The sequence below is a fragment of the Musa acuminata genome, chromosome BXJ2-4 (assembly GCF_036884655.1).
Source record: "Musa acuminata AAA Group cultivar baxijiao chromosome BXJ2-4, Cavendish_Baxijiao_AAA, whole genome shotgun sequence".
Lineage (NCBI taxonomy): Eukaryota > Viridiplantae > Streptophyta > Magnoliopsida > Zingiberales > Musaceae > Musa > Musa acuminata.
The window spans coordinates 2,732,711-2,747,503 of NC_088341.1; the positions used below are offsets into that span (position 1 = coordinate 2,732,711).

Below are 14,793 nucleotides of genomic sequence, written 5' to 3' on the forward strand. Positions count from 1 at the left end.
AGACAAAGAAAGAGACGAACTATAATGACGGAACGATCAGAACTAATTAGACAGAGGTTGTGTGAGACAAAGCCGACTTCCCTTGCCACCCACCGGGTTTCGTGTTGGGTTGTCCCGTTGACCAGAAAAGATCTACGTTTTAGATTCATTTTAGGTTTTTTTTTTCCTTCAAATAATTCGATCTTTTGGTTTGTTTGTTTTCAAACAGTATTTTTAATTTAAAAAAAATACTTATTTTTAAAAAAATTCTCCTTTTTTTAATCAGTTTTAATCGTTATAGTATTTTTATTTGATTCATTTAATAATAATTACATATATTTTTATTAAGTATTGCAAATATTATAAATGATATTGAAATATACTATAAATTACATCATGATGTTGTTCTTAAATTATTATAAATATTTTATTTAAATAATATGATATATAAAATACTTTTTAATATATTTTAATTTTATTTAGCTTATTTATATTATTTTTAAGTAGATTTTATAATGTTTTTAAAAATATCATAACGAACAAAACATAAGAAAAGTTTTTGAGGGATGATTTGAATATTTTTTGAATTGTATTATTGTTTGAGAAAATGAAAAGGGAACATTGTTTGCAAAAAAAAAATTAAAATGAGATCTTTTTTTTCTAAAGAAAAAACGCCCTAATAAGAATACAAAAGAAACTCAGATGATGGAACAGCAACGATAAAAAATCTAACATGATATTAGAAACGTATTGGTTTTGGATTATTAGGCTGGGTTGATCCAAGGAGAGAGGGATCTATTGAGCATAAGCGTGCAATAAGATCCTACCTACGCCACTTGATGGAAGATTGATCCAACTCTCACCGATCCTTGTGACCTCATGGTTGACTTCGACGTGACTCGACGCGTCACCGGTGGATCTCCGCCCAACTGGAAGTCGGCGCGTTGACTCGGCAGATCAACTTCAAAAGTGGTTCGGCTTGATCCCGTGGGTTCAGAGAGTGAATACAGTTTGACTTCTAATGGTCCATTTTCACATTTACGTCTCCGAATCACAACCTAAAGTTTGACGAAGCTCGGTAGTACAAGGGGTTGTGGTCTGAGACGTATCCAAATGGTAACGCACAGTCACGCCACGCAAGAAAAATTGGCATCATTTTTCTTCCGAGACATATCGGTGAGCTCAAATGGAAGCTCAGATGAGGCGAAGTATCTTATCAGCATGCAACCAAAGCATCATATGACATCTAAAATTTATTTGCTTGTTGAAGACAACAGCAACAACAAACCCTAATGATAAGCTTTATGAATAGTTTCTGCCATTGAGCTCTCTGTACACGACAAGATTACAAGTCCAAACATCCACGATGAGATAGAAGCACGGTGCACGGGCTCATGCCAGTTCAACACAAATGAAATCATCTCGACTTGAATCAGAGGCGATCGAGTATGCGAGGGAAAAGAGTGGACATGTCCCTGGTTTGACCATTTTTGGCCATGATCTTATTGGATGTTGGCCTCCGTTTGTCGGAGCAATAGCCTATCGAAAGGTATTCTCTGCACGAAGATTTCCATTGAAATCATGACCATTAGAATAACATCATCCGATATTTTTTTCTAACAAAGAAGAGTTTCATTACAGATTAATTGCCATAACTTACATTTACAATTATACAAAATAACAAACAATGTTCTCGGCACAGATCTTCCTAGGAGTAACAAAGCTTGCTGATCCCAAGAGTTCCAAGGGGCAGAGTTCTAAAACCTTGACCGGCTGCTTTCCAAGGCCAGGCCTGAGTCAGAAGAGGAGGGAAGCAACTTTGAGCTCATCATGTTGCAGATGAATTACTTGACAGTCTCTCGTACAGGCGGTAGATCAAAGCTGATTTTGACATCTGAGGTTCCCTCTCGAGGGCTGCAATCACATCTTTGAGAGAAACATTACGTGCCACTTTCGGATGAGATTCCAGTGCATTTTTCCTGCCAAATCTCCTTGTACCCCCTGAAGCATATAATTAAAGAGTAAAATCAAGTTAAGCCATTTGAGCGCAAAGCATACTAACAACACAATGAAGCCAATCAGGTTAAGCCATTTGCTATGCATTGTAATACTTCTCTCACTATAGAACCCAATCAGGTCAAAATATGAGATCTCAAATGCAACAGATGGATCAAAGATTAACCAGCGAATAACCCTCTACTCAGACAATCTCCTATTTCTTCAAAGATTAAGAAGCAAATAACCATCTTACGTTCTTCAGTTGAAGCAGAATATAGACCAATGACAATAACTTGTTGCAAAATTACTTGGTTGAAACAATTATTAGTGATTGAACATATACTACCAATAATTTTGCATTGTGATGATCAAGCACCCTTCCATATTGCTTCAGATCTTGTTTTTATGAATGAACAAAATATATTGAGATTAACTATCATCTGGTTCATTAGAAATTTCAAGCTGTGCATACTACTCAACAACTTGCTGATCTTTTTACTAATGCTCTTAGTTCAAACCAGTTTCATTATTTACTTGGCAAGGTGGGTGTTATGGATATACACTTTGAGGGGAGTGTCAAAAAGGATTATGTCAAAATCATTCACTATCATTTGGATTACATCAAATCCAATTATATAATATCATTTTGAATAGGTATCAGCAACGATTATATCAATAATTTATTATCATTTTCAGACTGACATATTAGTAATTATTGATTTTATATTTTATTATACTATCATGTATATATAGATAACATTATTTTTTTATTTTTATAATTATGAAAAGTGATGATAAGTTACATAGATTTTGTCTCCTCCCTCTTGTATAAATTAACAGTAGTAATGTAATAGAGAAATGCATATTAAATGCACCTATAATGGCGTTCAATTATCAAAAATAGAATATCCCAAAGATTGATTAACATGTAGCATTATATTTCCTTCTTGTAGTGTGAATTTATAGAAGAGGGAGGATATAAGATCTCCATAATTTATCATTACATTTTATAATTATAGTATAATAAAATGAAAATTCATCACATGTATGCTTTTTGATATGTCATTCTAAAAATAATAATAAATTATCAATATGATCATTCTTGACATCTTCTGGAAATTATAGTGAATAATTGAATTCAATGCAATCCTTCTGCATTTTCCAGAATGATTGGATTTGATGTAATCATTCCTAACAACTTATGATTCTAACTAGACTAGACGATATCAGGTCGAATCAAACTCTTAACATCCCTAGTCTCAGCTGTAGTAAAGGGCTTATACTACAAGACCTTATACTGAACATTGCAAAGGTATGTAACACACTTACCTGATGCAGACACAGCAGAAGAGCCTTTCTTTTCAGATTCTTGCTTTTCTCTCGAGCTTCTTCCTAAGCTCAGTAATGGTTTGCTGCTTGCAGTTTTACCAGGTGCCCCATCGAGTCCTTCGCGTTTCTGCCGAGCTTGTTCAGCCATGAGTTGCCATTTCGACAGCATATCATCTCCACCAACAGCAGCTCGGGCTGCAACATTTGCAGCAGTTGCTCTCATTTTGTCATCCTCTTCCTTGTTAGCCTGCTTACAGGACAAATAATTGAAGGGGAAAAGGTAACACACAACAATTTTGTTAAAGATCAATGCTACCTTAAGGGCCTTTGGACGACCATCTTCTTTGTCCTTTTCAGCATCAACCCCTGTGTTTCCATCCATCTGCAACTACATACTTGTCGGTCATGATAGGTTTTACAAGTCTGAAACTGCTTAAACAACACAGTGTGAAGTCCATGCGCAAAGTAAACAAACTAAAAATACTGCTAGGAAAGATTTTTTTTGCAGAAAGTTCTTTTAACTTTCAAACAAAAGTATCTTATTAGCTGGACAAGATATACAAAAATATACAACAATTATTTAATCTTTAAATACCTCAATGAAGAAAAAAAATCCAAATGAAGAAGAAACAAAGCATATGGTTCAAAAGATGAACTTAATAGGATGTGTAGTTGAGACAAAACCAGCAAAATACTAACAAAAAAAAAAGATTCTGTCTACTCACTTCATTTACTTTACGAAGCTTTTCAGACTCTTCAGCCTGCTTTTTGTCCCACTCTTCCTTGGTTTTTTGGTTCGCTAACAAAATCTGGCGTCGGACATCTGAAGTGATGACAAACCGATGCCTCGATTTTTCAATGTCAACCCTCTGAAAAGGGAAGTAAACTCAAGGAACAGAAAACACGGAAAATAATAATCAGCCTAGACTTTTGGCAAATAGGATTAACCTGTTTTGACAGTCTTATAAGATAAGATATCAACCCCTTCAACCGTTCTTCCACACACTGAGGAATGGTGAGTGAGTTAAGTAAACAGATCATGTCCAAAATGAATCATAAAAGATATCTCACCATTGACAGGCATCGCTCCACATCACCACCTATATTCTTTAAACCACATTTCAGCACTGCAACAAGCATCTCTAGTCAGAATTATCTTAGGTTAAAAATAATAAGAAGAAATTTATACTGTGAGACACAAAAAAATAACTGATATCAGATAGCTTTCTCTGAAGGGGGGCCTTCAGCAAAAGCAGCCTCTCTTCTTCTTCTTGTACAATCCTTCGAGTTGCTTCTGAAGCCCGGCTCTCCTCCTTCAACCCAGATAATAGCTGTTCTTCCTCTTCCTAGCAAAGAATGAGCAACGATTAAGAGTCTGATAGTCCATCACTATTATGTTTAACATACCAAAACCTTGATTAGAAAGATGAATAAAATTTGATACCCTTAAATTAACTCCACTAACAGCTGTAACATCATTCAGTTGTTCGATGCTTTGATCAAGAGAAGTACCAGATGTCTTCTGCTTTTTACTAATGGCAGAATTGAGAAGAACTCGTCAAAAAATTTTTTCTGGGAACATAGTTAAAACAGGTGTATGAAGCTGAATGAATCACATCAAAAAAGTGAAAAATGAGGACAACCTGGGCATGGGTGGAGATGAGCCTGGTGCTTCAAATAGCTTCTTCTGCCCAACAGATGGTTTCTTTGAGGGAGTTTTTGCAGTAGCCCCGCCAAGTGGTGGAGTTGCAGACGAAATATGAGAGTGCAACTGGTGTTACATAATCACAGGGGAAGTCAAATTATAGGTAACAAAGATATCAAAGGGTCAGCATCACCTAGTACTAATGTCTTTTCATCTGATTCACAGGATAATACATGTTGCCAAGATAGCTTTATGCTAACATACTGCCAGAGAAGAGGTTCAGCAGTTGCCATAAAATGGTACATAATGTTAGCCACAGATGTTAGTATATAATGGTACTACATATGTGTTTAACATACTACTGCACCCAGCATGTGCATTCTGTGGTATCTTTACTCAACCACCCAGTTGGCAACTACTTTTTCGAAAATGAAGTGCTAGTTTGGTTCCATTTCACAAACAGTCGAACCATACTCCTTTTGACACATATAATTTTGTCTTTTACATAAAAAAAAAGGAAGTCAATAATCGAGACAGCATTAGATACATGTAACAATTTCAAAGTTCACCTTTTTTATGCACCCTGCCAAAGAGATTCATCAGACATGCAATTTACTGAAACCTGTGAGTCCATATTAGGGTGAAGCTCAAAATCTAGAACTCAGTGCACCTTAAAAGCACCTCTATATAACTGGTCATTCTTCATGCAGTCAATTATTAAGAATTAGAATGTATAACTACTATGCATTAGACGACTTTGAAAAGAAAATTTAGGATATCAACACTTTTCTTGAGAAAAGATTTTTGGATTTCATTAGTTAGAATGGCATTCCAAATGTTGCTATTTCCAACAAATCTTGGCTTCTTTTCCATAAGTAGTTAAATTTGTTCTTTTAAATATCATTCTTATTTGTCTTCTTTTTAATTCTTCATAAAACAACCTGCACTAAGATTACAGATTTCAAATTGATGTTGTTGCTTATGAAATAGCATTGGATTTACAAAAGCTAACCTGCACAATTTGATCCACTTGGCTAGGCACAGAACCTGAGATCTGAGTTGTTCCTGTTGTACTTGAAGATCCAAGTGCATGATTTCCTTGATTAACATGTGCTGAACCAAATAAAGTGCTCTCGGAAGATGCAAAGTGGGACTTGTTTGGGGGTTCGGATGACTGATCAACAAGCTCCTGCTTTACAGCCATTGATGGGAAAGTGTTACCTTTCTGATCTTTGTTTGCTGATAATTGCCATGCAATTGGGTTATGCTGGGAGGCTGTGACTGAACCAACTTGTTGTCTCTTAGCTTCATTGGCAGGATTCTGCTCATATTTAGGCACATTTATTACACTCACTGACTGGGTTGGCCTTAATTGTGTTGAAACAGCTCCTGGAGTAACTGAAACTTGTCTTGCATGTGAATCTAGATTTTGTGGTCTAATAGAAGTTGAGGAACTCATAGATGGCCTGGGATATGCATGCGTATTATAACTACTTGTGGCTCCAGATACCGAGAAAGATGATTGTGGAAGTTGTGCATGATGCTGCTGCTTGTTAACTGGTTGTAATGAAACCATTGAAACATCTCTTTCTGGATTGGTGATATTTGTGTTGCTGGTGTAATTTTGTACAGACTGGGCACCCTTTCCATCTGATTTAGTCTCAACTTCTCGTGGCTTTTGAGTGCTGTTGTCAGGAGCTGTAAGACCTGTGCCAGGCTGCGCTTGAAATGTCAAAGGGGGCACATAAGGTTGATGGGGAGGTGATCCAGTGACTTTTAGACTCTGAGATGATGGTATGGAATGGAGTGCTGGAAATGATTGTGCCCCAGTGATCTGTGGAGGAACACTAGAAGCAAGTTGCTGAGAGGAAGCTTGAGACTGTAATGAGAAAGAATTTGTATTTGTCTGTGCTCCCCTAGCTGCCTGAGCCTGAAGCTGTTGATAGATTACACAAAATACATGTCAAATTAAACACATGACGAGGCTATATCTTTCCATAGTAGCAAAATACAACTACATAACTTTCTTTAATATGTTTAATATACTTGCCTGCACCTGGACCTTTTGAGCTGCCTGTCTAAGCATCTGGTCCCCGACAATGTTCCTTATCACTCTCAAGAAGTCCTCTTTGCTGACTTCATTATTCTAAAAAAATAAAATTGCAATTTTCAATTTGAGTTTACAAGTAACTCGGCTTCTATAAGTTAGTTCATCAAGTTTCTCCTGGTTCTAAGATGCAAGTCTCATTTGCTTCAGCAAACGCTAATTTTCAGATTTTATAGTAAAAAGGCAAAACATATGAAGCTATGTGGTATCAGTCAAAATTTTGAAGCAACTTAATCTGACACATAACATGTATTTCAACTGAAATAAGTCTTAGAAAGAGAAGAAAAGGGCATATTGGACAAGAAATGCATAATACTGGATGATTTATTGAAAAGGAAAAAGGAAATAAGTGCATGCTTCCATGGATTGTCTATATAACATGAGTTGCATACAGTTCGCTCTCCCATTTTATATGTAAAATATGTGCCTTCAACCTTTATTTTCCTATTGCATCTCCAGAATATTATCAAAATGCGTCTCATGCAATTCCTTGTTTTGGACAAGGCATACATGTCTTGGAAAACTCTCTCATTATAGAGAATCCAATAGAAAATAGAAGCCAACAAATAAAGGCAGAGATGACCTACCCTAAGTTTGGCGAAAATAGCCTGTAGCTGCATAGATCTGTCTTTGTCAAGATGAGGCCGTAAAATTGGAATCAGCAAATGGAATGGTATGGAAGAAGCAGCTTTTGTTCTCCTCATTGCCATATTTGCTTGGTTAGAAGTGGGTATTTGTTGACTATTTGACTGCTGCACTATGTGCTGCTGCTGGTTCTCAGAATGCTGCACAGCCATGTTTGCTATGTTAGCAGAAGCTATTTGTTGACTATTTGACTGCTGTGTTAGGTGTTGCTGCTGGTTCTCAGAATGCTGAGCAACCTCTTGCTTTCGGCCCTCAACTATGTCTGAGGCTTGGATAGTATTTTGCTCAGGTTTCTTTACCTGTTCTTTTTCAAGTAAATTGGCTTCTGGCTGTCGTTGGAGGTCATCTGAATGAGATGCTTCTTGTTGAATAGTGGGACAATCATGTTGTGGTTGGTTATTGATTTGTTCATCTTGAGGTTGAGAAACAGACCCTGCCTGAATCAATTCTCCTCCAGATGAATGCTGCTCTGAGGATTGTAAGTGACGTTTTTGTTCTTTTTGTTGGATTTGCTGCTCATTTTCTACCTCACTGGAAGTTTGCCACTGCCCAAGGACTTGCTTTGATGCAGAACTACTCCCTAGCATCGATACACCTAATAAGCTCATGAGTAGGTAAAACAAATCAATTCCTAATAGAAAAGGCCCAACAGAAAAGAAAAATACATCTGCATTTGCTTTTCAGTCTAAAAGGTAATTCTGTCACCATGACGGGCATTACAATATATTGTAGAAACTGAGATTTTAGAGTTATCAATATGCATAGAGGTTAGGTTGCTCCGTTGCAATATTGATGACTATGGTTCTGCATACATTGTTCCCACCCAAATCCTCCTTGGCAGGAGCCACGTGCACTGAGCTACCTTTTCTTTTGTAGACTTATCAACTTACTAGGAAATGGACAATTAAATATCTTTGAAGAAAAGAAATATAGTAGACAAAATCAACATTCTTTTAGCTACTATCCTACTGATAACATTCTTGGTGCTTTTCCTAGGCTAAACTAATTTCCAGTTCAGATAGGACAATGGAAAAGTGGCATTTCCAGGCAGCAGGAGTGCAAGAAAAGAATTGAGAGAAAACAAGAAAAGAGACTGTGATACTTGGTCAGACATAACAAGGAAAAAAAATTGCTTGGAAGTGCATTTTATTTTATCTACAGATAAAATAATTGAAAAAGATCTTTCGCTAATAGATTGTAGAGTAAAGCAAAAAACCAAAAGAAATGAAAGCATAAAAGAAAATCACTCAAACAAGTGACCTACAAGTTAAATTTGCCAAAAAGCTATGGTGGGCACATAACAAATGCAAAAATTGGTAACCTCTTAAGTTCAGAAAATATCTTTTCTTCCCTTGGCAAAATTATATTGACTAACATTAACTTTTTACCTTATGGCTTGTGCTAAGGTTTTGTTGAGGTGCTGATTATTTGGCTAGTAAAGTATGGTATCAGTTATGTGCAAACACCATTTGTGATTGAGCATGAACATGTGCTATTTTTTGCTACAGCACTTGTCAAAATTTAGGCCAACACCAGAAATTAGGAATTTGGCTCCAAAGCATATTCATTACTCTAAAACATTAATTAAATAAAATCGTTCAAATAACCTACATGACTGCTTCAAGTTGTGACGAAGCACAGAAGATACAGCAAGTGTAGAATTGTTGTGATTTTATTGACTTTAACTCGTGTAAATCCTCTTATCAAGATCTTTATCATGATGTGACCCAAAGAAATACAAATGCTTAATTTATGCTCATAACAAAAGAAGCAAAATGGAAGAAACGGAATGCCGAAACAGTGTGTTTCTGATCCAGAATATGATTGGCCACAGACACTTATGTCAATAGTGAAGAAAAATTGTGTGTATTGCAAAATTCAAGCACACATACTTAAGCTGCATTCATTATGAAGGAAGCTGGATAGCTAGCTGGTCAAGGCCACCAGCTCATATGGAGAAAAAAGCTATCTGCTCTCAGTCAATCGATACTTCTGTATATTAAATGGGGAGGCGCATGGCATGCAAATAATGTATATAGGTCCAAAATGGAACGGTTAGTGATATACAACAGAAAAACAAAGAAATGGCTGTTCCATAAAAAGTAGGTCTATGTTTGCCATTTAGAAAAAGCAGCATTTGGAAATATAAATTCAATACTTTGATTTTCGAAATAATTACTTTGGTTTGCCCTTGACAAAGAAAAAACTTAAAAAAGAAGGAAGAAAAGAAAAAAAAAGAGAAGTAAAAGAGAAATAGAGGAGAAAGAGATGACCACTTAAATTGATCCGAAAAAGATTTAACCTCAAATGATACAGTACAAGGTTTGTTTGATACGTACCATATACTCTTCATTTAGACTCCTTAATAGCCCAATCTTATCGATTTAAAATTTTCAACTAAAGAAGATTAATGGGAGAACACTTGATATTTCAAAGAAACTCAAGATCCCGTAGAAACCTAAGTTAAAAAGACATGTATGTCTCCAGAAACTTGGACTCCTAATCTTTAAAGACACTCAAAATTAAATTCCTACCTAAAATAGATATGCTAATCACAATTATCCTCTAATAGGACCAAACAACATTTACAAAATTTTCCTAAAGAATAATAAACAAAAAATGGGAAAAAGGATATATGTGACAAACCTAAACCTAGGCTTTATTGGAAACAACCAAAATGGAACCTTAGTGGATATGATTTAAATAGCGAAAGACAAATTATAGGATATTTGACTATGGATTGGGTTGCTAACCAAAAGAGGTCTGAGTATTAGTGTGTTATAAATGAGTTGAATGAGATGAAACATGTGATAGACTTTGGCTAAGCTTTTAGAAACTGCAAATTAATCTAATTGTCATACTCCACACGGATAACGATCTCATGCTGCATCTCACAAAGTCGGATCAACAATGATCAATCAACATCACCGTACACAGGAAGCCAGAGATAAGACTCATAGTTGGCTCCTTGTCCCTCCCATCTTTCTTGTTTGTATTATCCAACCAAGTGCCAACCACGTTCAAAAGTCAGATTCACATGAAATAACAGGGTGCATCACTGCATTCTGCAAAGTAACCCCTTGCATTATAAAAGTTTTGATCTTAGTGTTAGATATCTATATTGAGCTTGCTGTCCATGAGACATTTATAACATAGATCGAAAGAAGTCAAGTGGTTTTCACATGAATGATCCATTGTTTTTTTCTCTTTCTCCTTCTTCACTCCACTTTTCCCTCACTATATCTTTCTTTCCTTACCAGTCACCATGCCCATGCATTTACAAAGACAAGAAAAGTTAAAAAGAAAAAGAAACGGCAATGCAAAAGGAAATTGGAGAGAAGAGCAGCATCAGCCTACTTAACTAGGAGAAGAATATTATTTGCAAAAAAAATCACTGAGAAGCTTTGATACAGAAGCAAAAACAAGGGGAGAGCCAATAAGTAGGCATGTAGAGGTAACAAAATATTCTGGCTCAACATGTAGGCATAAACACCCTGGAGGAAGTGATCCATGTTAGCAGCCCACTCATTTTCCTAATGAACAATTGGCAAGGAGAGATCCACGAATGATTAAACATCGCAGTCCTCTGACCTTGTTGCGTGGTACCCTGACTAACTTTGCAAAACCCCTCGAGTTTCTCTTTGGGAAGGCTTTTTCTTCCATTCATGCTCGCTCTTGTCAAGATTCAAGCCTTAGTTTGTTGTAAGCACCTTCTTCCATCTCCCAAAGCTCTTCAAGCTAATACACAATAATAATTAATTGCATTGACCATGAAAAGCACTCGATGCTTTCTTCAAGCTTACCAAAGAGCCTTCACTGCCCAAAGAAAGCAAGGCTTATGAATCCACATGGCAGAGAAGTGCTTTACATCCAAATGCTACTGTGTATTTGTTGAGATTCTTACAGAAAGCAGCATATTCTTTGTCAGTAATGTCTTCAAGATTTCTTATACATGTTGGATGGTGCTTGCAGGACCAACCCTAGTCATTAAAAATCATAAAAGATCTGTGCTTCAGTAGTTTACCATTTAACTGTTCCATTGTGATTTACATGCTATTCACTAAACACTGTCTCCAGAGACCACTCCACAAGTCTGCAGTTCCATTGTTTCGTACACATTGTTCCAAAAGTCCTATTCATACAACTCCTTTCAACATCATAACACGTCCTAGCAACGTTATTAATATGACTTTAATTAGAAGATCTTATCATTTAGTCGCATCCTGGTTATGTTACAGAGAATAGAAAGGCTACGGCTGCTGCCATTTCATCCACAGGTTGGGCAGAGTCAGATCCAAGTGTGCAGCTTGCAACAGATACCCGTACCGGATCATCCACATTCACCCATCGTATCCCAATATAGGTACTATTATAGACGCCCTGTTCTCTATTCAGTTCCTTTTTTTGTATTGAAGCATTTGAATGACAATATACGATGAAAATTAAGTAAGGAATACTAGGGCAACGGTATCTGCGAGTGCAATTGCCTAGACTTATCTTGCAAGGGAATTGTTTTCCCCTTCTCTCCGAGTAGCATGCAGGTCACCAGAACATACAGATGGTATGCGTACCGGATCAATCATGGGGTAGAGAGGATCGCAACCATGTGCTCATGCAGTTCAAAAGAAACTAAGAAAAAGAGGAGTTTTCCACAAAGATAACAACAAGGGCTTGACCTGTGTCGGACTCCGGGGGCCGGGCAAGCGCGGCGGGATCGCCTCCGATGTCGCGGTTCAGCGCCGCCGACAAGGCCTCCACGTCGGCACCGGAATGCATGCTCTCGTCCTGCAAAGAAGCAAACACACAAATTTCCTTCTAATTCTTGCTCTTAGGGCAGAGAGAACCGAGACGGAAGTTCCTAGAAAGCAACCAAGGAATCAAGGAAGAAGAAGAAGGACCTCGTCCTCTTCGAGGAGCTTCATGATGGAGGGATCCATGGAGAGGAGAGGCGGATCGGCGGCGAACACCGAGCGGCGGCAGAGCAGAGAGCGTCGACGAAGGGCACGACAACAAGAGGCGGTGGGTCTATCCGTTTCTACCCGGCAACGTCAGACCAACTTGCTTTATCGGAGGCATCGCAGGGCGGACCCCACACAGGGGTTCCGATGAGTGCTCCAATGACGAGTCAGGTAAGCCGAGGTGATTACCATCAATACAAAGGCCGACTTTTATTGTTTGAGCTATGGTTATTTTGCATTAATTCTCCACAATAAACACACCTTACCCTTTAAATTGGGTAAATTATGTGCCTAAAGAGAATATATATATGTAATTCATGGAATTATTAGGATTCATTTTGAAGATAAACTATTGTGATGTTTATTACTAGAGAATTTAAAGTAAAATTGCTAATGGATTGTATCATCTCCTCGAGTTTATCATATGGTCTCGAAATGTAGATGTATAAGAAAGTTGACATCAAAAGTCAATGTGAGATGTAATTTTTTTTTCTTTATTGATAGTGAGATTATTTTCCTGATTCAAATTATGATACTGGGGATCACAAATTATTCGCACATCTTAATTGTCAAAATCTAAGGATTCATTTAGATCCATTCGAAAGAAGATTATGTTTCTCAGATGTATCTTTTCTTAGTCTGTATCCTTTGAAAGAATGCCATAAAAGATCTCAAAATTAAATAGTTGATAGAGTTTTGAATAAAATTTAAGGTTGACAAAAAGAAATCTATCCTAATAAATTCTGATATCAATGGCATCCCTCCCTACTTTGCCTTGCCTTATGTCAACTCATATTTTAATCAAAATTATCAAACACATAAATCAACAAAGCTTCTGTGGAATTTCTTTGGTCTGAAAATAAGGATAGTTTTAGGAAAATTAATTGGATTCGGTGCTAATAATTAGAATGAACCTTAGATTTGCCTCGTATCCACGTGGATAATAGATAATATCTCTTATTTTCGCTTTCGGGATGGATCCTCGTAGGTAACCACACATTTGGGCATAATTGACATATATAATTATTTTAAGATATCTTAATAATTATTATTTTTATAATCATTCCATCATCTTATGGTACAAAGCTTTGGTTTTAACAAATGATGAAAAACTTTTACTCCTTCTATATATATATATATATATATATATATATATATATATATATATATATATATATATATATTCATAAATCTATGCATTGAGGTTTAAGTTTAAGGATTTTGAAGAACAGATATGATTTAACTCGATTGTTTATGAAAAATATCAAGTAATATTATATTATATGGTTTTATCTAATTACGTAATATATATTATAGATATGATTGAATTTTGATTATGATTATTGATCAATAGAAGAAAAAAAATCTAATTATAATATGATTTTTTATTAGATAACCTTCATGGGTGAAATTCTTATAATTACTTATTCTTGACCCTTTGTTCTAACCTATAAAAAGATAGAACCTTACAGTGACAAGTACAACTAGTAAAATTGATAAATGAGATATTACAAATATTCTCTTATCTCATCTTTATTCTAGTATATTACTTATAGAGGTCTTGTGAAAGATAGGAAGAGAAAAGAATATACATCTAATTCTTCTTTCATATTGGTATTGTTATAGTTTTTTGGATCCGATGATAGTATGTCCTCAGATCAGATAAAGCTTTTTAAATAGCATCGAAAGATACGTATCATAATTTTAATATTAAATTATTTGATTTTAGATTTTGATATTAAAATTTTTTCGTATAGAAGCAAGATAATTTTTATGTTTATAATTGATATTAGAGTTACGTTTATGAAATCAAATATTTTAAACCTATTTGTTAACACCTTTGCTTGCATAAATATATTATTTAAATTTTATTTATAATGCATAAATAATTCATCTGTATTGCTGATCTATTTTTTTATCTAGTTCATCCTATCACTTGCTTGTAAGTAATATGAGGTTTTTTGTGTTTGATCGATGGATCATTGTCAACAACTTGTTGTTGGTAAGAGTATTGTTAAGGGTGATGGCTTCTGATAGTTATCAGCTTAGTCGCGAGCAATTGTTGTGTGCTCAATGCAAGCATTGTAAGATGTGACAACCTTATGATGAATGCACAGTGCTACTACATGTGA

At 35.9% G+C, this 14,793-nt stretch overlaps 1 protein-coding gene across 6 annotated transcripts; it reads right to left on the reverse strand.

Annotated features, from left to right (window-relative positions):
• Window positions 1–1,567: 1,567 nt before the first annotated feature.
• On the reverse strand, window positions 1,568–12,741 carry LOC103980180 (transcription initiation factor TFIID subunit 4b). Of its 6 annotated transcripts, none has more exons than XM_009396488.3 (15): window positions 12,602–12,741; window positions 12,380–12,488; window positions 8,003–8,298; window positions 7,646–7,843; window positions 7,002–7,097; window positions 5,964–6,887; window positions 4,950–5,077; window positions 4,751–4,838; window positions 4,517–4,652; window positions 4,378–4,433; window positions 4,255–4,311; window positions 4,032–4,175; window positions 3,623–3,688; window positions 3,307–3,553; window positions 1,568–1,980 (listed from the first exon to the last, which is right to left on the reverse strand). In XM_009396488.3, exons 1-15 carry the CDS (start codon window positions 12,638–12,640, stop codon window positions 1,808–1,810), a joined length of 2,757 nt encoding a protein of 918 aa, XP_009394763.1. In that variant the 5' UTR covers window positions 12,641–12,741; the 3' UTR covers window positions 1,568–1,807. The 6 variants fall into 6 exon arrangements, with proteins under 6 accessions (XP_009394763.1, XP_009394762.1, XP_009394761.1 ...); XM_009396487.3 differs by having other exon boundaries at window positions 3,623–3,694; XM_009396486.3 differs by having other exon boundaries at window positions 3,623–3,694; window positions 7,646–7,930.
• Between the last annotated feature and the right edge of the window lie 2,052 nt (window positions 12,742–14,793).

Coding starts and splice junctions, on each gene's coding strand:
- LOC103980180 (XM_009396482.3), bottom strand. CDS start 12,640: ATGGATCCCTCCATCATGAAGCTCCTCGAAGAGGACGAG. Junction 6,888..7,001: donor CTCAAAAGGTCCAGGTGCAG/GCAAGTATATTA, acceptor ATCTATCAACAG/CTTCAGGCTCAGGCAGCTAG. Junction 3,554..3,622: donor GTCGTCCAAAGGCCCTTAAG/GTAGCATTGATC, acceptor TCCTGTAAGCAG/GCTAACAAGGAAGAGGATGA.